This window comes from Podarcis melisellensis (genome assembly GCF_964234715.1).
Source record: "Podarcis melisellensis genome assembly, chromosome: 8".
In the NCBI taxonomy this organism is placed as follows: domain Eukaryota; kingdom Metazoa; phylum Chordata; class Lepidosauria; order Squamata; family Lacertidae; genus Podarcis; species Podarcis melisellensis.
This window is the reverse complement of record NC_138540.1, coordinates 18784652-18810523: the sequence shown is the minus strand read 5'-3', so window position 1 is coordinate 18810523 and position 25872 is coordinate 18784652. Positions and strand designations below refer to the sequence as shown.

The window sequence follows — 25872 nt, the reverse complement described above, 5'->3', positions numbered from 1 at the left end:
GGAAGGTAAACAGCGTTTCCGTAAACAGCGTTTCTGGTTTGCCAGAAGCAACTTAGTCATGCTGGCCACATGACCCAGAAGCTGTACGCCGGCTCCCTCGGCCAATAAAGCGAGATGAGCACCAAAACCCCAGAGTCGGTCACGACTGGACCTAATGGTCAGGGGTCCTTTTACCTTTACCATTCCTCCAAGGAGCTCAAGAAGGTGTAAACGGTTCCCACACTTTTCCATTTTATCCTCATAACAACCCTGTGAGGTAGGTTTGGCCAAGAGACAGTGACTGGCCCAAGGCTACCCAGTGAGCTTTGTGGCTGAGCAGGGACTAGATCTCTGGTCTCCCAGGTCTTAGTCCAACACTCTAACCACTACATCACACCGGGTCTCTTTTTATATACAATTATCCTGGAATTTGGGAGGGGCCACGGTTGAGTGGTGGGGTGACTGCATGCATTAGGTACCTTGTTCAATCTCTAGTTATAAAGGGTCAGGTGACAGGCATGACAGGCAATACCTCTCCTTGCCCAAGAAAGTCACCAACCGTTACAGTAAGCTATCCCTGAGCTAGAAGGCTGAATTGTCTGAAATGTTTGTAAGGCAGCTTCCTAACATCTGGCTAACAGGTGGCTAAAGGTAGTTAAACCTGTATTATCTTTTTGCATGGACACACCTGCACATCCGTAGCTGGAGAGCTCTGGCAGTCCCCAGTACACTTCATCACACTTTACTGCCCATAAGCAAAATGGAAGAGATTACAATTTTAAACAACCTTATTTGGGTAGGAATTTTCCTACAAATTTCAGCAACACCTCAGGGATATACTTGATCATTCTGCAGCATAGTCTGTGGCATTATGAGCATTTAAAACTCTCCCACACACATAAAAACAGGAGAGAGAGAGAGAGAGAGAGAGAGAGAGAGAGATGGATGGATGCACCAAAGTGGCCTCTCCAATCCTGCCCTTAATGGGACTGAGAAGCAAAGTGTGGGAAAGACAAGAGTCTAACCCGAGAGGTGTCCAAAGCAGTACAGCGGCATATACAGATGTGAAAAGGGTACCTTGGCACGCACCCTCGAGGCCCTCATTCAAAATGCTATTTAATAAAAATTAAGCCGTTTTACACTGAGAGAAGGGATTATTCTGCTCGGCAAGGAAGCTTTCAAATAAGGCACTCAAGGGAGCGAGTCCCAGAAGGCTTACTGTGCAGAGCACGCAACAACCTAAGCCCTGCAGGGCTGCTTTTTTGAAAAAAGGAAAAGGAAACAAAAAGGCTGCTTGCCTCCAGGGGATGCTATAGGATTTGAAGAGACTAGTGGTAAAAGAGGGGAAACAGTGACATGATAAATACCACTTGGCACTTATATAATGCATTTGGGTGTTCATACAACAACCTTGCAGGGTGAGTCAGTAGTATTATCACCAGATGGCAACAGAGGGGACGTCTGAACCTTTGTGGTTTGCTTAAGGACAACTAGATGCTATCCACACCACACATTTAAAGCACATGGCTTTCCACAAAAAATCCTGGGAACTGTATTTTTTTTTTAAAGGTGCTGGAAATAATACCTCTGAGAGCTACTGTTCCTATGGTTCACTGGGTGGGATGGAATGATGAGCAGATGTGAGGCTAGTGAATTCATAGCAGAGGTGACATTTGAGCCAGGGGCCTCAGGATCCAGAATTCATTCTCTTAGTCACCATGCCACTCAAGGTCCTGTCAGTGACTGAGCGGTTGCTTTCAACACAAGTGAGGGAAGACCCTTCCCCTCCCAAGACCACTCTGCGCTTTCTAGTGGGCTCAAGGCACAGGCAGCTAGGATGAGTAATAGCTCTTACAGTGTTCACTGCCTTGATAGTCTGTTTGTCTGTGCGGATGATATAGAAATATTTTCAAATAAATAAATGTTTGTGGGCCAGTGGTCACTGTTGGTCTGTATGGGCAGAAGGGTTGTAGACCCTTAACTGATGAAGTCTCAGAACGCCTGGAAAGCCCTGGATCAAGATGCACTTCAAACACAAAGATCTGTGAGCATCCTGATGTGGTGTCAACCTCCCTCTCTGACTGCAGCACGCTTAGGGGGACATGGATGACACCTTGAGATTTGCAGATCGGAGATGGCCAGAAAGAGACAGTTCAGTCACTCGATGTTCCCATTATGTAAGGAAGTCTTACCTGATGACTAGGCCCAACCCGGATTTCACCCTGTGTGCTGTTCAACCGCCTGCAATGGAAAGATACAGAACCACCAGTGAGTAAGGGGAACCGAATGGTGCAACGCACACCCTCCCTATACTGGGTGAGCATGTACAGCCACTGCTTTGAGAGCACTACTGGGAATAAAACCACAGAATGTCTGGTTAGTCTTTAATGCCATTTCAAAACGGTGCAGGGAAAAATCCCTCCAGCCTCCAGCAAGACTCCAGAGCAGTCTTTGCTATTTTGGACTATAACTCCCATCATCCCAGACCAGAATGGGTGGGGTGGGGAGAAGAGTTTTAAGTTCAGGACATCTGGAGGGCAGCAGGTTCGTGAAGTCGGCTCTGGAGGCTATTTTCCCCATCTGCTAAGAATGGAATTTTAAGATGGAAACTTGGTGCACCCCAAAACCAAAAACAATGTTGAAACCAAGTCATTTGATCAGCAACAGCATGTGAAGCAGCCCTTTGCAAAATGTGAGGAATGACACACGGTGACATGGTGCCTCAGCTGCTCCCTGTTCAGCCTTCGCCTAATGGGAAAAGCCTTTTAAAAAGAAACCGAGGCTGTGTCTGCCTACAGCTTGCATGAATCAAGAACCTTCCCCAGCACCACACACACACACACACACACACACACACACACACACACACAAACACCAATCCTGGTTGCATTGTTCATTTCAGAAAAACACCCTAGGGTGAAGGCAGAGAACGTGCGTGCACAATCTGAAATGTCAGTGCCCAAAAAGCACGGGGGCAGAAACTGTGGTGGCAAAAGGGATCTGATTCCGCCCCCACCTTTGTTTGTTTAATGTTTCATCCAAAGGACGTCTCCAGCAAGAGGCTGCCATCTAGCTGCATGCAGAGAATGCCACTCTATTTTAACTCCAATTCTGGCCTCCAGCAGCAGTTCTTAGCCCATTGGGCCCTCCTGGCTCCTTTGCTCAGCATGGGACCCACCACTAACATCTAATAGGCACACCTAGGAAAGCCTTGCGCTAACTTGCAAGACTAGGTATTTTAGGGTTTTGCTCTCAGCTTTGGCACTGTGAGGCCTGCTGCTTCTTTCTTTTCTTTTCTTTTTTAACTCTGCGGCCCTGAAATAAAATTCCTGAGGGTTGGACCTTTGCTAACTAAGCTTAGTGCTAACCTTTATTTTGGGAAAAATGCCAACAGCGTGGGTGCCAGCTACAAACATTTATACTCTTATGGTTGGAAAGCAACATCTTTGGCATTAAGAGTTTTCCTTTACATTTTCTTTTCCAAAACAAGTACAATAACATTTCTTTTTTAATTAAATGAAAGCTAAGGTTTTATTTGGGATGCGGGTAGCGCTGTGGGTTAAACTACAGAGCCTAGGACTTGCCAATCAGAAGGTCGGCGGTTCGAATTCCCGCAACGGGGTGAGCTCCTGTTGCTCGGTCGTTGCTCCTGCCAACCTAGCAGTTCGAAAGCATGTCAAAGTGCAAGCAGATAAATAGGTACCGCTCTGGCGGGAAGACAAACGATGTTTCCGTGCGCTGCTCTGGTTCACCAGAAGCGGCTTAGTCATGCTGGCCACATGACCCGGAAGCTGTACGCTGGCTCCCTCAGCCAATAAAGCATGATGAGCACTGCAACCCCAGAGTCGGCCACAACTGGACCTAATGGTCAGCAGTCCCCTTTACCTATTAAGCTTTTATTTACTTAGGGTGAATTTATCCCACACTTTTCTTCCAAAGCTCAGGCTAGCATGCAACAACCCAGTAAGTCAACAGAAAACCATGGAACAGACTAAAGCCATACGCAGTGAGCTTCGTGGCTGAGTACTGATTTGAACACAGGTCTCCCTGACACAGCATCCATAACACCAGCTCTGGGTCAAAGGAGGTTTTAAAGAAAGCATTTTCCACACCTCAGGGCTTACATGCATTGCTATTTATGCCAAGAAGGTTTGCTTCCCCCAGAAGACTTGAGGCCCAACATGAAAGGCCAGCAACTTCCAGGTTTATTACAGCTACTTCTAGGTAGGTTGGGATGGCAAGCTATTTCTCAGGGGCCTACAAATAATTGTTACTGATCTCTGAGCAGCCTGCTTCCATTCTGCTTATTTTAAGAATCTTGTAACGTTAAGAATTTGATGCCCAAGTTTGCTTGTTTTCCTCTACTCTCCCCCAAATCCTTTTTTCCTTTTGTATCATGTCTTTTTACACTGCAAAGCCTGAGAGCAGGAACCACATTGTTTTCAGGTGATATGTCAGTCGCTCTGAGGACCTCTCCAGATGAGGAAAATAATCGCTTTCAATCAATGCCTTGCTGATCGATCAGCCATGAACCAGCATTCCCTAAAACAGGTCCCTGGAATCAGCTGTGGTGAAACTTATAGTCAAGAGCAGAGGTAGGCAACCTAAGCCCTGTGGGCCGGATGCGGCCCAATTGCCTTCTCAATCCAGCCCACAGACGGTCCGGGAATCAGTATGTTTTTACATGAGTAGAATGTGTCCTTTTATTTAAAATGGATCTCTGGGTTATTTGTGGGGCATAGGAATTTGTTCATCCCCCCCCCCAAAAAAAATACAGTCTGGCCCACCACATGGTCTGAGGGATGGTGGACCGGCCCACAGCTGAAAAAGGTTGCAGACCCCTGGCCAAGAACAGGTGACCTGAGAACCTAGCTTTGTCCCTTATACACCCGGTAGGGCACTATGGTCAAGCTTCTCCTGCGAGTTCCAAAGGTCTCAAAAGCCTGCTCTGCAGTAACTCAGAGTAGGGCTTTTAGTGTGGCTGCCCTGTTCAGTGGAACAGCATCTCCGTTGAGATATTTTCCAGAACAACTGGAGGCATTTTGTTCTGGAGGCTTCCCCCGCTGAATGAACAGGTCTCTGCCATGGGTGTCTCCTTTTATTTATTTATAATTAATTTGCTATTATATTCTCTCCTGTTTTTAACTTTTTAAAGCTTTTTATTATTATTCTGCATACATTGCCTTAATACATATATGTGGAAGGTGTTGTAATAATAATTAACTATAATAGGAGAAGGAGATGACATTCAGGCAGGTGAATAAAAGTTAGCAACCTACAAAAAGAAAAGAAAGATTCTCTAGATTGCTGTGGGCTGCCAGTGGAGGAGCAGAGTGCTTGGGTTCGATGCTGGGAAAGATGGAGTGCTCTGTCCTACCTGCAACATCACCTTTATTCACCTACAATGCAATTCCCGGTTGCCAGTGGCCACCAGGCTAGTGGTTGAATACTAGCCTGAAGAAACCCTAGCCAACCATACATAATCATATGAACTTTGAAGGTCAACCTGAATTTATCTGACCTAATTTTCCTCTTAAGGACGTGTATGCATGTTACAACATACCTAGATGCTCACTGCATACACAGAATCTATTTCAAACCGGTAACTTCCTGCAGCTGGAATATGCCACTGTATTGTCTTCTCCCTCTATGGAGTTCACAGCGAGACAAGGAAAGATGAAGCGCACTTTTATTATGTAAAGGGAGGGGAAATGCATGAATAGGAATCAATGCTCGCTGAGTTGCAAAATACAGGCGGCTCTGTGTAATCTTTTCTGCAATCCCAGCTCTTTTTATTCCCACAGTTGGGTTTATAGTGAGAAAAACAAGCCGCTAAACCCATCCCTTTATTCCAACACCTTTCTGTACAATGGCTCCCTGCCCAGAAAGAGGTATAGCAAAAAAGACGCTGTGTGGTCTTCATAAGAACACTCTGAACAGAAAGAGGCAGGCAGGCAGTCAGTCAGTCAGTCGGGGCTGCGTTCTGGCCCCCAGGCTCAGCAGATTCAGACAGAAGCTCTGCTGCTGCTCAACTCTTTTCAAAAGATGCATCCAAACCCCTACCACAGGGTCGATATTGACACACACGCACCCCAGGTCGATGGGACTGCACATGGGGTGAAAAAAGACCTAGGGGTTGAAAGGGGGTTAAAAAAAAGAGAGTCTGAGGTGGAAAAGATGTTTACAAGGTATGCTGCAAATATTTTTTAGAATTACAAAACAATAAGCCTCAGAAATAAAAAGTGTGGGCATGTACAGGGTGCACCTCCCTTGCCAATGAGGAGCCTTTGTAGTTAATAAGATGATTTCATGATACAAGAGTATCCTCTCCCGCACTTTTTATGTTTTACCATTCCTAGCAACGGCAACTGATTGGTGATGATTAAAAGCTGACATATATTTTGATATTCCTTGACTTGATTTCATTTATACACCTAAGAAATTTGGGCTGGGGCCTTGACAACTTATGAGGGGGGTATCAGTGAACTCAGAAGTTTGAGAAACCTTGCCCTGGTATAAGAGGCTATATCCCAGCACAGAGACGGCTCCTGCACATTTCTGGAGCTAACCCTCCACATACACAAGGAGACTCTATAGCATGGGTAGGCAAACAAAGGCCCGGGGGCCGGATCTGGCCCAATCGTCTTCTCAATCTGGCCCACGGACAGTCCAAGAATCAGCATGTTTTTACATGAGTAGAATGTGCCCTTTTATTTAAAATGCATCTCTGGGTTATTTGTGGGGCATAGGAATTGGTTCATTTTTAGTTTTTCAAAATATAGTCCAGCCCACCACAAGGTCTGAGGGACAGTGGACCAGCCCGCTGCTGAAAAAGTTTGCTGACCCCTGCTCTATAGCGAGGTGGGCCAACTTCTCATACCAAGTGGGCCACACATTGCCTTGTTGCATGTGTGCAAGGGGTGTGGCAGGGTGGGGGAATCAAAAGTTGCCGCATGCGGTCCTGGGGCAGCAGGTTGGACCACCCTGTCCTAAAGGGTATTTCTGTGTGTTGAGCAGCCCAGCCCTGTGGCTCCCCAAGAGGGAAGGTTACAAATGACAGGGGCTTTTCAGTGGGGATGAGGAGAAATTGAGGTGGGGATGGGGGAGACAGGATGGAGAGAGATGGGAAACCTATGGCCCTAAACAGATATTGCAAGACTACAACTCCCATCATCCCTGACCATTGGGCATGCTGCCCAGGACTAATGGGAGAGGGAATCGAACAAACACCTGGGGAGGGCATGCACCCAGGCATCCCATCCCTGGGGTAAAGACTTAAGATCCAGGTCAGGCTTAAAAGATTGCACTTCCTCTCAGAGTGCATAGCTAATTGGTGGCATTCTATGCTGCAAGATCTAGCAACGGGCTGCCGGCTTGGCCAGCTTTAAATAGACCGAAGACAAATTCACAGAAGTCAAGTCAAGCAGTGCTTCCTAGTCGCCTTGTTCTGCGTGCTACTGAAGGCAAATTGCTGGGAAGCTACTGTTTGAGAGAGCTCTTGCCTTCATAGCCTGGGCTGAGGGTTTGCCAGAGGCATCTGGGTAGACCACTGCGAGGAGCAGGCGACTAGACCAGATGGACCTTTGGTCTGATGCAGCCCATGCATGCTCAGATGCATAAATTCCATCATCACAGAGCCATCGTTCTATGCGAATCTGGTGCCCTCAGGATCTTTTCCTGGACTCCAACTCCCACCAGCCTGTGCTGAGCTAGGGGGTGATGGGAGTTGCAGTCCAAAACCTCTGGAGGTCACCAGGGTTGGTAAAGGCTGGAACACTTATTAGAATAGCTTCAGTGGATCAGCATCTCCACCCGCTTTTCCCAAGGTTTTCAAAGGCTGCGTCTACTTGGCTACTGTGGAGTGGTCCTCGTTCCATATACTGCTTCTCTGGACACAAGTGCAGATTGTCACTTTGCAGAGGTTTTTATTTTACTATCTCTAGGCACACACATACAAGCATCGAGAAGGAGCAGGAAGATCAGCTAATTGCCAGAGGCATTTAAAAAAAAACAAACCAAAATACACCACACATCTCAACCTACAAATCTCCAACACTGCTGCCTCCAGCTATTGCCTGGATCACTTTGGATTTTGCCCTCCTTTACTCTGCACATCCCTCCCTCCTAGCTCTGTTTAAATATGAGAAAAGGAAGAATGCAGTTAAGAAGCATAGGGGTTTTTTGTGGAGGGAAGCTTCTGGGGTACTCAAAACTTTAAAAAAAAGTATGCATTTACCCTTGTGTGCGCGCACACACACGGATAAAAAGACACAGTTGATTAAAAAAAATTATGTTAAGGTCAATGAGTAAATGCAACAATAATGGAGGGAAGTGTTGGGCTGTTTATTCCATGAGATGGGGGTGGGGGGTGGGGGGTGGGGAAGGGATAAGGTTGGAAGTGGGGAAGGAGGGGGGAGGATGATGAGAGGAGCAAAGGAGCCAGCGCAGTGTATGAAATCTGACACCAAAGGAAAGCAATGTAACAAAAGTGGTATCCATAGCAACAACAACTTAATATTTCAGTCCCTCTTCAGCTGCAGCGGATTAAATATAATGACAAGATGTTCCCCCTTTGAAAAGTAACCTGTTGCCATGGAAACGCTGTAGTCTCTTGAATAAACAGGGACTGGACAGAAAGGAACTGGAGGCCTGCAAATGAATATCAAAAAGGAAGGGACTCTTCCCCCCACCGCCACCCACACCTACCCCACCCTATCCCAGGGAGCACTGGAGCCCTCTAATCCTCAGGCAGATAAGTGGGGGGTGGGGGTGACAAGAGAACTGCCCTTTCTGGCTTCAAAGCAAGGTGGGAATCAATGTGGGGGTCCCGACAAGTGGGAGAGAGAAGAAAGTAAGACTGATGGAAGGCTGGGCCATCAGTTTATATTTCCCTTGCAGGAGCTCAAATAGGAACATAGGAAGCTGCCCTATACTGAGTCAGACCAATGTTCCATCTAGCTCAGCATTTTCTACACTGGCTGGCAGCAGCTCTCCGGGGTTCCCCAGCCTGAAATGGAGACACTGGGGCTGAACCTTCTGCATGCAAAGCAGTTGCTCTGCCACTGAGCTACAGCACGTCCTCCAGATCCCCACCTTGTATGGGGACATGGGGACAGGCACCCAACACATTAGTAAAAGGGGCAACTTCAAGCACAGTACATTTTAAAGGAGAAAGAAAAGAGCCTCCTGCACCTCTGGCTTTGGCAATCCTATCCACTAAATCCCACCACCACCACCACCACCTGAATAATGTACAGAGTTCCTAAAACCCTTCCCAGTTTGTAGAGCTTTGGCAAACCTTTAAGCAGTTTCATGACCATGGAGCAGCTTGCTCCTGTGTGCTGCTGGAGACTGACTCATCTCCACGGTCATGAGCAAGTGATTGCCTCTAACAAGGCTGGCAAGTGGATAAAACTCTTTGTGTAACAGAAGCTACAGAAATAACCAAAGGGCTCCCCCAAAAGCCTTGGGACTAAGCCATTAGGCTCAGCTGGTCGATGTTAGAGAACATGCTCTATGTATGGAGGGTTTCTGGCTTCTGCCCATGGCATCTCCTGCTCAAGCAGAGCTATGGAGGCCTCAACCTGCTTGTGGTTCCTGGAACAGATGGACTAAAAGGTGGGTTCAGTACGAGGCAGCTGCCCCAAGGTCATGTCTTCCAGACGTTTTGTACAACAACACCCACGCAGGCTGGAGCTGATAGGAGTTGTAGACCAAATACATAGGACACATTCACACCCTACATTTTTAAACACTATGATAACACTTTAAGCAGCCTTAAGTTTCCCACAAAGAACGAGCTGCAGTTTGATAAGGGTGCTGAGAATTGTTCAGAGACCACTTTCCCTTTCCCAGGGAACTCTGGGAATTATAGCTCTGGAAGAGGAATAGGGGTCTCCTGACAACTCTCAGCAACCTTAACAAACTACAGCTCCCAGGAGACAGCTTTGGGGGAAGCCATGCCTGCTTGAAGTGTTACCATAGTGCTTTGAATGTAGGGTGTGAATGCGACCAAGTTGTGGAAGCCTGCCTGAATTGTCTTCCTCCTCTCCTTAATTCTTTCACACTTCCTGCTGTGGATATTGCTAAATGGATTTCACTTTCAAAGATCAGCACCAAAATTCTGTATGTGCATTTGTTTTGTTTTTAAAGCTAAATGTCCCCTTCATAGCAACTTTGGGATGTAGGCTCTTTGGATATTGCTCTTGGCGCTGAAGGTTTGGAAGGATAGGAACTCATACTTCCATTTCACAGATTGAGATGGCTTAGGGGGGGCACTTGCCAAAGAGCATCCTGGTTGAGGACCAAAGCCCATGTCTCTCTGATGCAGCCTGCATTTCCTGTCTCTTGGATGCGTCACAACTATTTTCTTATTTAAATGCAAAAATACCCACCATCCTTCCTTCGCAATTTTAGACAGCGAGCAACTGCCTCAAGGGTGTGTGGTGATATGGAGAGGAATGAGTGAAGCCATCAGCATTGCTCCTCAAGCTTCTCTGTTCCAGGCATATACTGCTGATTATGGGATGCTGAGGGCAAAGAACAGGAAGCTGCCACCTCCATCTTGCTCTACTCATGAGCGACCCCTGGAGTATCTGGCTGGCCAATCATGGAGGCAGAGCAGTAGATGGGATCCTTGACCCCGATCCGTATGTTTTTGTTTGGGAGCATTAGCAAAGCTAACAGACACCACCTGGCAGTGGTTTGAGTGAACTACTGGTGGTCCAAGGAGATTGTACTTCCAGCCCGCTAGGTCAAGAGGAGGGAGTGGGGTCTGAGCATCTGAAAGGTGGCTTTATCTTTTAAGGGTGAACAAGCCCTTGAGGACAGGGACAACATATGAGGAAGGGCCAGAGCTCAGAAGCAGAGTACATGTTTTGCAGGCAAAGGGCTGCAAGTTCAGCCCCTGGTGTCTCCAGAAAAGGTTGTGAAGTACTCATGCATGAAGGGCTGCTGCCGGTCAGTGTTGACAATACTGAACTAGATTGGACTAATGATCTGGCTTGATAGAAGGCAGCTTTCTATGCTCCTATATCTATACCTTTCTATGTTCACATAACTTTCTTTCATTTGGGTTTTTGTTTGTTTTAGCATTAGCTGCTCAATCCTATTCCCTTAGCTTCTTGTTCTTTTTAACCTGCAATGGCCTCCAATAATTTCCCATTTTACAGATGGCAGAACAGAGGCTGAGAATGAGCAACATGCCCAGAGGAATGCCTGTATGCACAAAATGGAGCACTTGAAATATGACTATGGAATCAGGGCCAAAAATGCTTTCTATCTGGCCACATTTCAGCCCAACGGCTCAACTGTTCTAATAACTGGCCTTCTGCCATTTATAGAATCCATTACATTGGGCGTTTCAAATATCCCCTTTTTGCTTCCTGGCACTGAATTGGAACTGATGTATGCAGCATTTGATTCTTCCAAGTAGATATGAAGCATAAATAGACACACCAGTTTAAAAGGATCCTGACCCAAATCCCATCTTAGAATATGCTGGTGTGGTATAGAGGTTAAAGAATCAAAACTAGGACCAGGAAGAAGTCAGTTCAAATCCCTGATCAGCGACGAAGCTTTCTGGCTGACTTTGAGCAAGTCACTATCTCTCAGCCTCACGAGGTGAAGATAAAACAGAAGAGGATAACTGTGTGAGCCCTCCTTGCCTTGGCTACAGCTTGTGGTTAACCTTCTATTTGGGGAAAGTTTGTATCTCATTGGCAGAATATCTTGCTTTGAGGGCAGAAGGTCCCAGGTTCAATCCCCAGCATTTCCAGGTGGAGATGGGAGAGACTTCTGCCTGACAGGATGTAGAGTCGCTGCCTGTCAGTGTACTGAGCTGGACAGACCAATGGCCTCAGTATGAGTCAGCTCTTCTATGTCACTAAGAGAGAGCTAAAACACAAGCCTGGGTTCAAGTGTTACACTAAGCCAGGCCATGGTTTAGCTCAGCACGGAGGCAAAATGATCAGGAAGGAAGGGGAGTAGCTGCACTAAGCCATGGTTTGGCACTAAGCATTGGTTGGCTTAACGTGCCATACAAACATTGACTAGAGTGCTATATCCAAAGGAGACAAATACAAAGTATACTAGTTGTATAACTGAAATTTTATTATTTTCTACCTATGTTATAATTACAAAGTTATAAACATTCCACATGCTTCCATGGACCAGAAACACTATCTCTCTTCTACACGAATCACCCTTTACTTGTACAACTTGTATCCAATGTTAAGTGTTACGAAGGAGCAGAGCCACTGAAATTAATAAACACATCTAACATGAGTCCATTAATTTTAATGGGTCTACTCTAAATAAAACTTAGCTGTATATAAACCCTCCTATTATTGTAGTGATATCATTCTTGGAAAACTTTGATAACAATTTGTTTTATCTTTTTTTTTTAATGCCAAATGCTTGGACAATACATTTTAAACTGATGCCAAAAAAGCTAACAAAGGAGGCACCAAGCAAACATGCCAGGAAGGCATTTGAAATTCTGGATGCTGCCACCACTGCAAAGGCCCTGTCCAGAGGAGCCATGCCTCAAAGGGTGGGACACCTGACTTAGAATTAGAAGCAACAGGAGACAATATTTATCAGCTTCTGTTAAAAAGGCTTGAGATTCTGAGGAACACCAGGTATAATGCTGAAGTATGTCAAAGGTTCACAAGGATGCAACATACACAAACATGACTGGTTTCACCTCCCACTCCGTGGCAATTGCAAATATGACTTTATGTCAAAGGTTAATTGTGTCCCACAACCACTGTTGTAGTTCTGGAGGAACCCTAAAGGTCCACACCAGAGGATGAGGTGATGGCCACTAATTGAAATGGGGCTCTTAAATGGATGATACAATTGCACAGAGCAAGGTCAGCCAATGCAATGCCCTCCAGCTGTTGTTGGATTCAAGCTCCCATCAGCCTCAGCCAGTGTGACCATGGTCAGGGATGATGGAAGCTGCAGCAGCCGCAGGGCACCATGTTGGTGACTCCTGGCATAGAGGATAGACCCATTATTTACAAACATAATAGAATGAAAATAAAATGGCTGTGAGCCACTGAATGGAACTCTCATGGACAGAGACAGTCTACCTTTGAATACCAGGAGCTGACTGAGCTCAAACACAAGAAGAGGAGGAGGTGACTGTCATGCTGTGGATGTCCAAAACATGCTGGAATAGATTGTTTCGGTCTAGTAACACAATAACCATGTTAACAGGAAAAATATGAATATCAAATGCTCCAAAATGAAATACTTTCACTCACGGTACTTCTGAAGCAAATCCAAGTAGCAACTGCAAAAAGCCTAAATTACATAAGAGAAATTATGTTGTATAAAACTAAGTCCCACTCAAAGAAGAACCAATGAAAGGAATGGACATAACATAGTCATGTCCATTCATTCCCATGGGTCAACAACCCTCCCCAACTGCCCTGTCTCCCCAGAGAAACAGCAACTGATCCAGTGTAATATTCGACTGATCTGGAGCCACGTCTACCCTGAATCCATCTCAATCCTGGGAGAAAGCCAAGAATCACTCTGTGAAGATGCATGGTATGTTAAAGTCATCCCTAATTGGGCTTGAGCAGTTTTAACCTTGCCTTAAGACAGGTTTGCCACAAGGAAGAGCCAGCATCACATTACCAGAGTAGGCTAAAACCATCAGATATACAGCCACAAAAATGCCATTAGCAAACAAGTTTTTAAAAGTTTTAACAGCAGGGTTGGGGAGAAGCCTCAAGTTAATTTGAGCTCATCAGGATACTGTGCAGACTTCTCTTTGAAAGTTTCTTGTGTCATTCTCCAAAACAAACAAACCAAGTCAAAGCTAAGAGAAAACACCATTAATATCCCTGAACGTGATTTTAGAGATCACCTAAAAACAAATAGCAAAGCTGCTGCACACACAGAATAATTTACGGACATGCTGGCACACAGCAATTGGAAAATCAATGTATTGGAAAGAAACAGTGATCTGCCCCCGGATCACAACGTACTGTCACATCAATTCATGCTGTACATCTGTGTTTGGTTTTAGAAGCTCAAAAAAAGAAAAAAAAGGATGCCCATTGGGTTCACCCAAGCTATCCAACAGGCTCACATTACCATTATGGTCCCAACCATCACCGAATGTCAACAGGATCACTTGCTCTGACCATGGTTTAATCTGCAGATTGCAAAACTGGCATGCCACCTTTCTCTGTGGAATTCAAAATAGCACAAACAAGGTTCCTGCTCCCACCTAATTTCAACAAGGGTGCCTACAGATTATGCCCAGGCACCAAATCACTCCAACATTCTGCTTTACTAATACCAAAAATTGCCCACACAGAACAGGAATGGGTTTGAAAGCATGCAAATGACAGTGAGAAGGTACAGAGTGACCTGATAGAATGACTCAGTGGAAGGACAATCTTAAGATTATGCTGCCATGGAGCCACATCGAAACACAACATGGACTGGGGGTAACAGGGGCATCGGAAAGTGGGAATTCTTAGTATGATCTCCTGCACAGTCTGTAATAGTCGGCATGTGCCCTGCTAAACAAAATTCAATATTCTGAGCTAAGGAAAGCCAAATTAGTACCCCCAGCAATGCTAAGCAGGTATTTGAGTACATTGCACACTTCATTCTGCTACTGTGGTTCAAAACTGTATTAAAATAATTTGCATCATGTGGAATAAAGTGGTGACAGAGGAGCATTGAGGCAAAGTATGTGGGAATGCAGAGTTGCAACAGTACAGAGAGGTATTGACCGGAGATGGTCAAGCAAGACACTGCTCAACCCAAGACCCAAGTCCAGAGAAGCTGAAGGTCCACTAGTTTTCCTTACCAACTTTCAGTGGGTGCTGCTGAGAGACCTACCAACTTGTATGGCTTTTCAGCGGCAAGGTCCCATACTCACCCAGAAAACATACAGTTCTACCCATAACAGGCCAGGTCTGTCCCTTCAAAGAAGGTGCTCCTGACTAGACAGCAGGAGGAAAATGAACAGCCATCAAAGCCAACTGTCAACTTCCCATTGAATCCTCCTGGCCTGCTCCCAACACATAAATTAACAAAATTCCATACTTCACTGAGATCAGAGGAGGCCCTTGCCAAAGACCCACCAGAACATAAATCCTTAGTTGTAGTTATTCAATAGCAGACAAGACCCTTTTAACCCTTTAACATCACATGTACTGGACTTGCTTCAGCAATCTCTACGGCAATGCAGGGATGTGGCACAGATTCCTTTATTTACAATATTCATTTCAACAGGCCACTTCAGTGGTTTTCAGTTTGTGGCCTGCAGAGCCCCCTGGGTTCTTTAAAAGCCTGCCATGTCTTCTTCCAAATGATACAGTCAGGAATGACAAAACAAGCGTCATCCACTTCCAACTTTGCCTGCAGTGTGTGTATGCGCGCGTTTGTGTGCGCGTGTGTGTGCATTGGGGGGGCTTTCTAGGACCCAGCCTCAGCTGGGGGGCAGGAGTGTCCAAAGCCCCCACAAATCTGTTATACCCACACACCACCATAGTATTCTTTTGGAATCATCTGCAAGTCAAAAAGTCATCCAAGAAGTCAACATGAAAAAAGCTCTCCAAGGACTGAAAACGCAACGGCCATGGTAGCCCACCGCTGCCTTGCCCAAGTTCATGGTTATGTGGCCTTAATTCCTTGAGTTGCCCACCCTGAGCAGACATTTCTAAGGCACCCAGCCTTAACAGCAAAGCCACCATGTTTGGGGTTTTTTCCTTTTTCTTTTAGGAAGCAGAGTTGCTTATGGTCAGCTCCGCTCGCTGATGGGGCTTTGCAGGAAAGGAGGAGGGTCTCTTGCTCTCGTCACCTGCCTGCCAAAACAAGCAAGACTGGCTGTCAAAGCAAGTCCCGTCCCTCCTCCAAAGCAGCCAATGGCTACGGATCTATGACCCCTCCTCCTCCTCCGCCCTGAACCCTTCCCCAGCACTGCCTCTGAGAGGCCCAAATATTTCCCTGCAGGCGCCACAGGCAAAAGCAGCACAGGCTGGCTCTGATACCGCAACTAGCCAAGAGAGAGAAAAAGAGACAGACAGAGAGAGAGATATTACAAGTGCAATTTGCAACTGCAGAAGGAGGAGGAGAGAGATGGGGTAAAGAAGACAGGTTTGCATGGCTTCTACATTTGATCTTCTCTCCCCCCCCAAAAGAACATGCACTCCTGAGCACCGTTTTTCATGCATTTCAATGAACGGAGACAGCTGCGTCTACAAGAGATCATGCAATAATTCAGGCAAGTAAGGACTCCGCCAGAGAGGGGGAAATTGCCGAGAGCACTGTGACAGCAGGCAAAAAGGAAAAAGGAAAAACCCTGCATCACTCCCGAGGAGGCAAGGCCAGAGTGCTGTCAGCCTACCTGAAGGGGCCGAGAGGATCATCCATGGCTCTGGTGGGTGCAGCTGTTTCCCCTGACCTTGCCACTCCAAAAAAAGGAAAGGAAAAAAGAACAGAAAAGTCTGCCTGGCTTTCCCTACTCTAACTCCTCAAAATGGAGGCCCATGCAGTCTCAGATAGACCTGAGCGAGCTTCCACTGAGCTTGTGCTATGACCTAAGCCTGCACGCAGAACGCAGAAACTTCGCCCTCAGACTGACAGCACTGAGCATGTGCTGTGACCCCCCCCTCCCTCGTCCACATGACGCAATCAATCTCAGACCCTGCCGTTTCCGTAAATAAAGCCCAGCCAACAGGCACGGCGGGCTGCCGTCGCCACAGCAGCTTCAGCTTCGCCCTAGCAAGCTAGTGTGCAGGGAAGAGGGGCCTCCGCGAGGGAATCTGAGACTAGCAACACGCAGGAGAAACCAGGCACTTCCAATGCCAGCATTTTTTCCATTTGCCGTTTGCCTCTATGCTGCTGCGTCTATAAGTTGGAATGAACGTAGAGTTGGGGGGGCTAACAGGGGGGCTTTGGGTCCAATTTCTACAGCAGCATTTTTTTTTAAAGAGACTGCCTAATAGAATTAAAACAAAAGGGTCACTTTAAAGTAAAACTGTGGCATCCGTGTGCAACCCCTTGGAGACAAAGCCACTTTTGCAATATTCTACAGCACGAATAACAATACGCAGAACCCTCAGAAGAAGCTAACATTTAATTACGTGCATTTCTCCAAAGCATTTTTTTGTGTGTGTACACACACACACACACACACACATACACAGACAGACAGAGTCCTCAGGCCATTATTTCTATGTTCAAGTCACTATCCCCATCAATTCTTTCAAAGGGCCTTGATTCAAATTTCTTGGTCGCACTGAAATGTGATAGACTGTGGGCTGCAACAGCAAGTGACTGATGAAAATATTCTGCTTCGTTCAAAATTAGGGTCCTGATTAATGACACCACCCATACACAAACACCACCAGCCCTAATTCAAATCCTTGGAGCTCCATGCCTCAGCTGATCTCAAAAGTGATACCGATTTGCTCCCTTTCTAGGTAGGCAGCCTCTTCCAAGCCATCTCAGTTTCTGGATGGTGCAGCTGCTATCTGCTAAAATATTTGCTCTGATCATAAGACGAGCCTGTTGACACCCCCACAGTCAAACTGAGTCTGGGCTACGTCAGGGCCAGGATAGGAGTGTGGATGGTTGTGCCCAGATCCAGCCTAGGAGTGCAAATTCCAGAGGTGAGCTATGCTAGTTTAAGCCAGATCTGAGGAAGCAGAAGGCACAGTGGGAGGGAGGGAGAAAAGGGCCAGCCTCCTCCCATTTATTTGTTTGTTGATCAATCAATCAATTTGCTAGCTGGCTTTAAAAAGTACAGCATCTTCCCCAAGTTGGCATGCAGCATCCAATGAAATCAAACACATGCAATATTAAAGTAATAAATACTGTAATAATTCAGTAGAAAACAATAAAATAATACCATCTGTTGCTCCAGGTGATATCCAATGTTAATCAGAGTAGACCCATAGGAAGGAATAGGCATGACTGAATTATGCACATTAATTTCAATGGGTCTACAAGTAGCGCCTCTCAGAAAAAAGAGGTGCTCCTTGTTATGCCTTTCTGCACCCCGCCCAAAGTATTGCTTGTTACTGCAAGAACAAGACTAGATTAGTACAACACACCTCAGTTGGTAGAGCATGAGACTCTTAATGGGCAACTCGTTAATATCATCACACTGCAGATACCATCCTATCAGGAGGTCCATCCTGCAAGACACTGGAGTTGGGCCTTTTGTGTGGTGGCACCTATCCTTTCAAACTCCCTTCTACTGCATATCAGACAGAGGTCATCTCTACTGTCTTTCTGGTGTCTGCTAAGGACACTCCTCTTTCATCACACCTCCTAAATGCTTTAGCCCAGTTGGTTTTTGTACTGTTGCTATTGTTTTAAGTTGTTTTAAGATTTAAAATTGTGCTCTCTCTCTCGATACACACACACACACACACACACACACACACATGTGGAGGAGAGCTGACTCTGTGACTCCTCCAACAGGAGACATGCGCTCTTGCTCTATGAAAAGGAGCCATTTGCCATCATCTGTTGCACAGATTTTCGTCTCAGAAATGGCACAACCACCACCAAGTCTTCCAAAAGGCACAAATCACCGAGAGTGAGAGGGTGAGTAATACAGCAGCCCTGATGTTCCCCCTCTATTAACAAACTCTGCTCAGCAGGTTTTATGTTAAAGCAAAGATATATACAAGACTCAAACTTGCTTCCATTTTATGTTGTGGGGTCTCTTGGGAGAGCAGCAAGCTCATCAATAACACCTCTACTCAGGCAAGGAGGGATTTTCAGGGGTGTGTGTGTGTGCACGGGCACTTTCCTTTTTAGCAAAAAATCTAGTCCATTATTATAGTACAGGCTTCCTGTCTGCACCCTGGCAGGAATTTTAGTACAACATAAAGAATCTGGCTGCTTTGGGGAGAGGAGGAGACAGCTAGATTTGCAACATGCTGAGTTATCTCTCATGAGGTTCTAGCAAAACACCAAAGAAAACCCACATACAAACTTAGCACTCACATGAGCATTCACATGAGACTCTACAACTACAGAAGCTCCAGCTTCAGAAGCTCTGCCTGAAGAGGAGCTTGAAGACAATCTCTGCATGCATGCAAGCCAATGTATCAGCCACATGAATCAATCACTTGGAATCAGCTCAATAATTCAATGTGCAAGTTTCCACTTTACAAATGTGGAATGGAGGTCAAAGGAGAGCTGTACACTAAAGGACACCCACTGAGGGGCTGATATAAAAGTTCATTCGGTATCACGACTGCCACCACAGGCTATCTGAACAGTTGAGCCTCCCAAGAATATACAGGATTTATTTTTTTACAGAATATACAGATTCAACTGGCTGGATCATCAATGTGGCACCTTTTAAAAGATTGATGGCACCAATACATAAACCACACAGTCATGCTGACCCAATCCTAGCCATTATTGCAGCCACCCAGGGTGGGACTTGGCAACACCAGCACTGTCAAAACAAACGCCTGAATCAGTTCTGAGTTTACATCGCAGGATCACAAACACACACATATCAATGCCTTGAGGACTGAGAAGGCTCTGTTAGATATATTCAGAAATATACTATTGAGCAGCAATTAGCAGATGCTCACCCAGTTAAGAAGCTCAAGAGACTGAACTGGAATCCAGACAACTCACTACAGTTTTGGATCCATAGCTGGATCATCAATCAATGGAATGGGGTAGGGGAGAGAGACCCACAAGATCAATGGAACCTGAATGTGGGTGTGTGGCCACTGGTCTATAAGAGAGCACATGGCTTGTATGCCAAAGGCATCTCCAAATTAAAGGATCAAAGACAACAGGATAGCAAAAAACCTGCTACCAGAGTAGTCAACACCAGGCAAGTGCCTTATAAACCAAGGCCAAATGTGATTCCAGTATTAGCTAGAAGCCCCTGGTGAACAAATGTCTCTTTATAATGGGAAAAATAAACCCAGAGCATGTGAATGAATGGGCTAAGTACTGTATCAGTAAAGCACAACATTTTAAAAATATGCAGAATTATATCTATTAAGGTAAAAAGCAGAGTGCTCACATGCCTCTCGGAGGGTAGCAAAGAACTAAACAGGAGAGGACAGCCTCTCCTGTATCCTCCACCTCAGTAAGAGACCTTGTATAGCCCTACAGAAAAGCATATGCTACGAATTCTTAGTAAACAACTCACCTTGTCTCTGGATTGTAGCCCAGAATGTAGAAAAAGGAATCCACCCGGGCTTTAAATTCTCTAGCAGCAAATATGTCAGAGAAATGGGAGATATTACACTTTCCCCTGCAAGACAGAGAGAAAAAGGGGCATTAGATCAGGTTCTCTACATGGATGACGGCTTATATAATTAAAGGAAAAACCAAGACCTCTTGTTGGTATTGATAAATGCAACTGGCCATGCATCTTCTGACGTATTGAACAAGCTAAATATAATCCCATATTAAGTGAAAACAATTGTGGGAAACCAGGACTGAACATATTTTCCTTCTTAAAATACTTTATCTTAGCAAGTATGATACCGGAGAGGTTTGTCTGCAGTTACTGAGACCATTTGCCTTGATTCTCAGAGATGCTTAAAATAAGAGAATATCATGATATATTTTATTAGGTTTCTAGTCCTCATGGTAGGAATATACAACAGGAGTGGGGATCATGTGGTCCTTCTCTAGATGTTGTTGGGACTCCAATTCCCATCAATCCCAGTCATCATGGTCAATGGTCAGGGATGGATTTGTAGTCCAGCAAAAACTAGAGGGCCACAAATTCCCCTTTCCGGCCCTACAGAAACAGTTCTCAAACATAGGTCACTGTGAGCCTTCCAAATTCAAGAGGAGCTATTCAAGCCTGTTCAACTGAAGCTCAGTTCCTAATGGTCATTTGTGTCCAAGGATGTGGAAAAGCATTAAAAACAAACAAAGTAAGAGCAGAACTTGGAATCTGCACATTAAATGGGGAGACCCTAGGTACACCAAATACAGAACTCTAAAAATAAAAAAAGACAAAATGTGGCTGAAGCCCCTGAAACTCTATACAGGAACATCGGCTATTCTACCAATATCAGATACTGTCAAATGATCAATGAGCTTACTTCCAGCTATCAATGTCTACTAGTGATGATGACTATGTTCTACCTCCACAGTCAAAGGCAGAGATGCTTCTGGCTATAGATGCAGAAAACCACAGGGAGAGTGGAGATCAGCGGCTGAGCTCAGGTGCTGTTTGAAGACCTCTGGTTGGCCACTGTGAGAATGGGATGCTAGAGTAGATGGGCCACTGGCCTGATCCAGCAGGCTCATCTTTTTTTCTTATCAGGTTATTTATTCAGCCTCACGCCTGGGAAAGCAGTGTCCCCAAGGATTTAGAAGAAGGGAGAAGATTCTGCCCATTCTCCTTCCTTGCACTTTTCGCTTAGGAGCCCCCTCCAAGACCACCACCACTAAATCCCAGCTCACTTTCAGCTGTTGGCTTAAAAGCCCTTAAGTGCTCTCTCTCTCTCTCACCCCCACACACCATACATTAACCACATTTGCTCACATTAATCCCTTACTATTCATGCCTCTCATTTCTCTTGCCCGGGCTAAATTTAGATTTAGATGATAAGCTCCTCTCAGCAGGATATCAGGAAGATGAATGGGTGGGTAATGGTGTAACCTAAGCTACATTCTTTTGTCCCATAGAACCAGCTGCCTTCAGGTTCTTCAACTGGGGTTTCTTCCATCAGCAACAGGCAAAAAAGACTGAGGAAGAGCATAGCCACCCACCTGCCAATCATCTGGCATCATGGTGATGAACGGGGGTGCAATCCTGTTCTCTACAGTGTTTGGCAGGCCATGCCAGTTCCCCTAGCTTAGCCAAACCAAGCAAGACTGCCCACTGAAGTAACATCACCTGGTTGGCATGTAGGCATGATTTAGGAAAAATGGCCTTGTGAGCTGAAATGAAACCTCTGGCAGGCTAAGAGGCTCTCCTGCCCTGCCCTGCCGGGACCAGGGGGACAGAATAAGAGAGGCTGCAAAGGCAGACACATTCTTCTAGATAAAGCACCACACATACAGATAATGTATTATGACTCTTTTTTCTTGAAGACTGACCATGCAACTGTACTATGGCAAACGAGTGCAGCCACACCTGAGTACTGCAGCTGCGTAATACCTATTCATTTCAATAGGGCTTTGCTCTGGAAGGCCACATTAAGTCTCTATTCATTTCAGTGGAGCCATGATGGCAAAAGCGACTTCCAGGTTTGGGAGTGGTGTGAATGCCAGATGCTGGGGAGCAATAGCAGGAGATGCCCTGCTTGAGGGCTTCCCAGGAGGCACCTCACTGGCCATTGTGGGAAAGAAGATACTGGAATTCATGTGCCTTTCATCAGATCCAACAGGACTTTTCTTTTCTTTTTTAAAACGAGGCTCCCAAAATTTCTCAATAAAGAAAGGCAGGTGAAATCTCTACTTACAGCACTCATTCATTTAGAAAATGTTTCTGCTACCTTTCAGTTAAAATTCACAAGGCAGCATAAACAACAAACAACAGTAAATACACAAACCCCAACAGAAATACCCATAAAACAAAAGCAGCAGCTATTAAAACAAAGCCATTAAATGCAGCAGAATGGATTAAAGCATCATCAAGGCAACTTATATTACTGTGGAACCTCGGGTTGCGAATGTGATCCGTGCAGGAGGCAAGTACGCAACCCGCAGTGTTCGCAACCCGCAGTGCCGCATCTGTGCATGTGTGGGTCGCGATTCAGCGCATGCACGAGTGCCGAAACCCATAAGTAACCTGTTCCGGTACTTCCAGGTTTGCGGCAGTGCGCAACCCGAAATTGCGTAACCTGAAGCGTCTGTAACCCGAGGTACCACTGTACACGCTGAAATGCCAGAGTAAATAAAAAGCCCTGGTACCAATATGGCAACCATGTTGGCACCAGGTGAGCCTGACTGAGGCGGGCACCACAAACCAAAATGCTCTTTCCCTAGTCACCATGTGGCTAAAATCAGATGATGTGGTTAGATGTCCCAGAGGAGGGTCACAGGTGTTGACTGAAGATCATCACCTTTGAAGAACGCTCAGCACAAATAAATTAAAAAGATTTTCCTCCCACTGTTATCACCCTCCTGATAATCTTCCCTGTAACTTTGCAAGAATAAGAGCCAATGACAACACAGGAGGACTGCTGTGAAAGATCCTCAGGGAAAATTACACACATACAAACCCCTTCCTGAGCATATGAGCCGACAATTAAATTTTCAAGCCCGACACCATCAATCCAGCTCAGCTCACATTAGCTTGCGCTCTCCTCTCAGCATGCCAATTTCAGACTAAAAAGTCAGCTTCCTTGAGATATAAAAAGCACTCTGGTATTCTGGAGAAGATTACAGCGAGTGAGCGGAATTTGCCAGGTTTATCTTAGAAAACAACAGCTCTGTAATAAGTCAAATCAAAAGGTCTGTTTCCATCCCCTACAGCAGAGGTTACAGCTGACTTGACTTGAAGGAAGCAGCTTCAGCAAAGTGGCTTTGAACAGGGAAAATGTCTCCAGATGGCTTTACTTAAAACACCATCTGAGCATTATCAGCAGGGAGATCATTCAGTTCACATTTTGACAATATCCATGTGCTCTTCCTGCATGCCTGAAAATGAGATGCATGATGCCAACAGCATTTTCATTTGAATTCACCACAAGCATTGACTTGTTCCCCAAAGATGAATGGTTAGGTCTTTGCTCGTTAAACCAACAAAGGGGGAAAAGGAGGAGAGACCAGGGCAGGGATGAAGGGAAAGGCAGACCACACAAGGCATGGGTCAGCAGCATCGGAGTGGCTGTCTGGCTATTGTTGAAAGCCCAAGGAACTCTCATCTTTCTCTTTCTCTCTCTTGAAAAAAAGTGAGTTCCAAGTCCTCACGGCTCTTGGGACAAATGACAAACCTTTTGCTACACTGTGCTTTAATATGATCATCGCCGCCAAACAAGTGCGTTTTCTAGACCCACAGTTTTATACAATACTTGCTTAGATTGGGAATTTCCAAGGACTACTTGCCCAGACAGACCATCTTTTTAAAAAATAAAAAGTCTCAAACTTTTGGGGGGCTTACTCAGGCTGCATAGTTGGTTGCAGGAGGCTGACAGAGAAAAAGAATAGGCAAGATAAACGGCAGAAGTTCAGAAAGATGGCAGCAAGTGCAACGTTCACTTTTGCTATGGACAGGTATAAATTTGGCTCTGGCTTCTTCTCCAGGTCAGGAGCTGTTCAAGTTTTGAAATCTCCTATGCAAGATCATTCCTCATAGAAAAGGAACAAAACTCTGGCCCTGCAATTCCTTCATGTTAGCTTCTTTCCAAGTTTACTCCACAAGACTCAGTAAGACAGATCAGGCCCACGCATCTATCAATCGTGAGGCATGCGACACAATCAAATTCCAAATAAAAATACTGCAAATAAGGGAAGTGCACTTTTGGCATTGGCCAAGATATTGCCGTAGTTTTCCATGTAACTCTCAACAACTATGTCAGACGTGAGTATTCCCAAAACAGATGATCAAGATGCATGCACGCGTGTGGGAAAAAGGTTTGCAGGATCAGACACATAAAGTTGGCAAATATCCATGAAACTGACCTACGCACATGTCAGATGCACAGCTAGCTTCTCTTAGTTTCCCTTCACACCTCAGTAGAATGCAGAAAAGCAAAGAGGAACCAGTGCTGTGGGCCTATCCAAATATAGCAATTTGTTTTTCAACATCAAGCAATCCAAGCAGTCAAAACAATCAAACAAACAAAACAAAAAATAAAACCAAGGGACATAAGCAAGAACACGTGACAGGAAGAGAGAACAAAAATCAGAGGGCTAAATCCACTAAAATAAATGGATCAAGTTAATAGTGACCCAGATCTCACTCAGTAGCACCTTAGAGACCAACTAAGTTTGTTATTGGTATGAGCTTTCGCGTGCATGCACACTTCTTCAGATACCTGGTACTTCAGGTATCTGAAGAAGTGTGCATGCACACGAAAACTCATACCAATAACAAACTTAGCTGGTCTCTAATATGCTACTGAATGGAATTTTTTTATTTTGTTTCAACTACGGCAGACCAACATGGCTACCTATCTGTAACCAGATCTCACTGACTGCAATAGTAACCAAGTTGTGACTAACTTGACCCATTTATTTCAGTGAGACCCTAGTTCCATTCACTTTGGCTGCAATCTGAACCACACTTACCAGGGAGTAAGCTCAATTGAATTCAATAGGACTTACTTGGATAGGATTGCTCTGTTAGTCAGACTCCAATGCAAAATCTTTAAGTCACTATCTAAACTACCGTAGATAACAAAAATTATTAGATGTGGGCAAGGGGGGGGGAGGAAGATTTCATCAGGAGACTAGCAATATCCGCAATGAAAACATTTTTTTAAAAAAAAATAGATGGAAAGAGATTCAGAACATTCTCCTGGTTAACATTCTTGGCCTTTCTAGAGCTTGTTACAAAGTCTTCTCTGCAATGGACTCTTGACAGCTTACCTGAGGGCAGCAGCATGATAGGTGTCAACATAGTCCGAAATGAAAAGCTCTCTGTTCTTGATCACTGGGTCGGTAATAACCAGCTCACGCCCAGAATCTGTGGGAAGAAAATCACACAAGTTCAACTGTGATGCCTCAAAAATATCGACATCAGCCACTCACTCCCAGGAGCAAAGGCAACCAAAGCAGAAGTTTAGAGACACAGAAAGATATTGAGATGTAAAGCACACATTTTGAGGGAGTGGGCATAGCTCGGAAGTCAAGAATTTGCCCACCATCCCCCACCTGCAAAGGAATCCCCCCCCAAAAAAAGAGGCTGATCACCCTTTTAGGCCCATAGGCACAACTGGATTTCTGAGCAAGTGCTAT

The 25872-nt window shown here is 45.4% G+C and overlaps 1 protein-coding gene and 1 long non-coding RNA gene across 21 annotated transcripts in view; one reads left to right on the top strand and one right to left on the bottom strand.

The window, feature by feature from the left end:
- Positions 1-25872, bottom strand: part of RERE (arginine-glutamic acid dipeptide repeats) — a 350074-nt gene that overhangs the window by 139374 nt on the left and 184828 nt on the right. For 18 of the 19 annotated variants that reach the window (XM_081923414.1, XM_081923418.1, XM_081923419.1 and 15 more), the window contains 3 exons: positions 25504-25600; positions 20153-20257; positions 2172-2220 (listed from right to left, as the gene is read on the bottom strand). In XM_081923414.1, the coding sequence (XP_081779540.1) occupies positions 2172-2220; positions 20153-20257; positions 25504-25600 (251 nt within the window). Of the gene's footprint in view, positions 1-2171; positions 2221-16360; positions 16525-20152; positions 20258-25503; positions 25601-25872 lie in introns of those variants that run through there. The other variant, XM_081923420.1, reaches the window with a different exon arrangement.
- On the top strand, positions 16708-22425 carry LOC309377028. 2 transcript variants are annotated; one of them, XR_014171385.1, is made up of 3 exons: positions 16708-17438; positions 18445-18570; positions 21652-22425. It is a non-coding gene; the product is annotated as an uncharacterized lncRNA (long non-coding RNA). The 2 variants fall into 2 exon arrangements; XR_014171384.1 differs by lacking the exon at positions 18445-18570.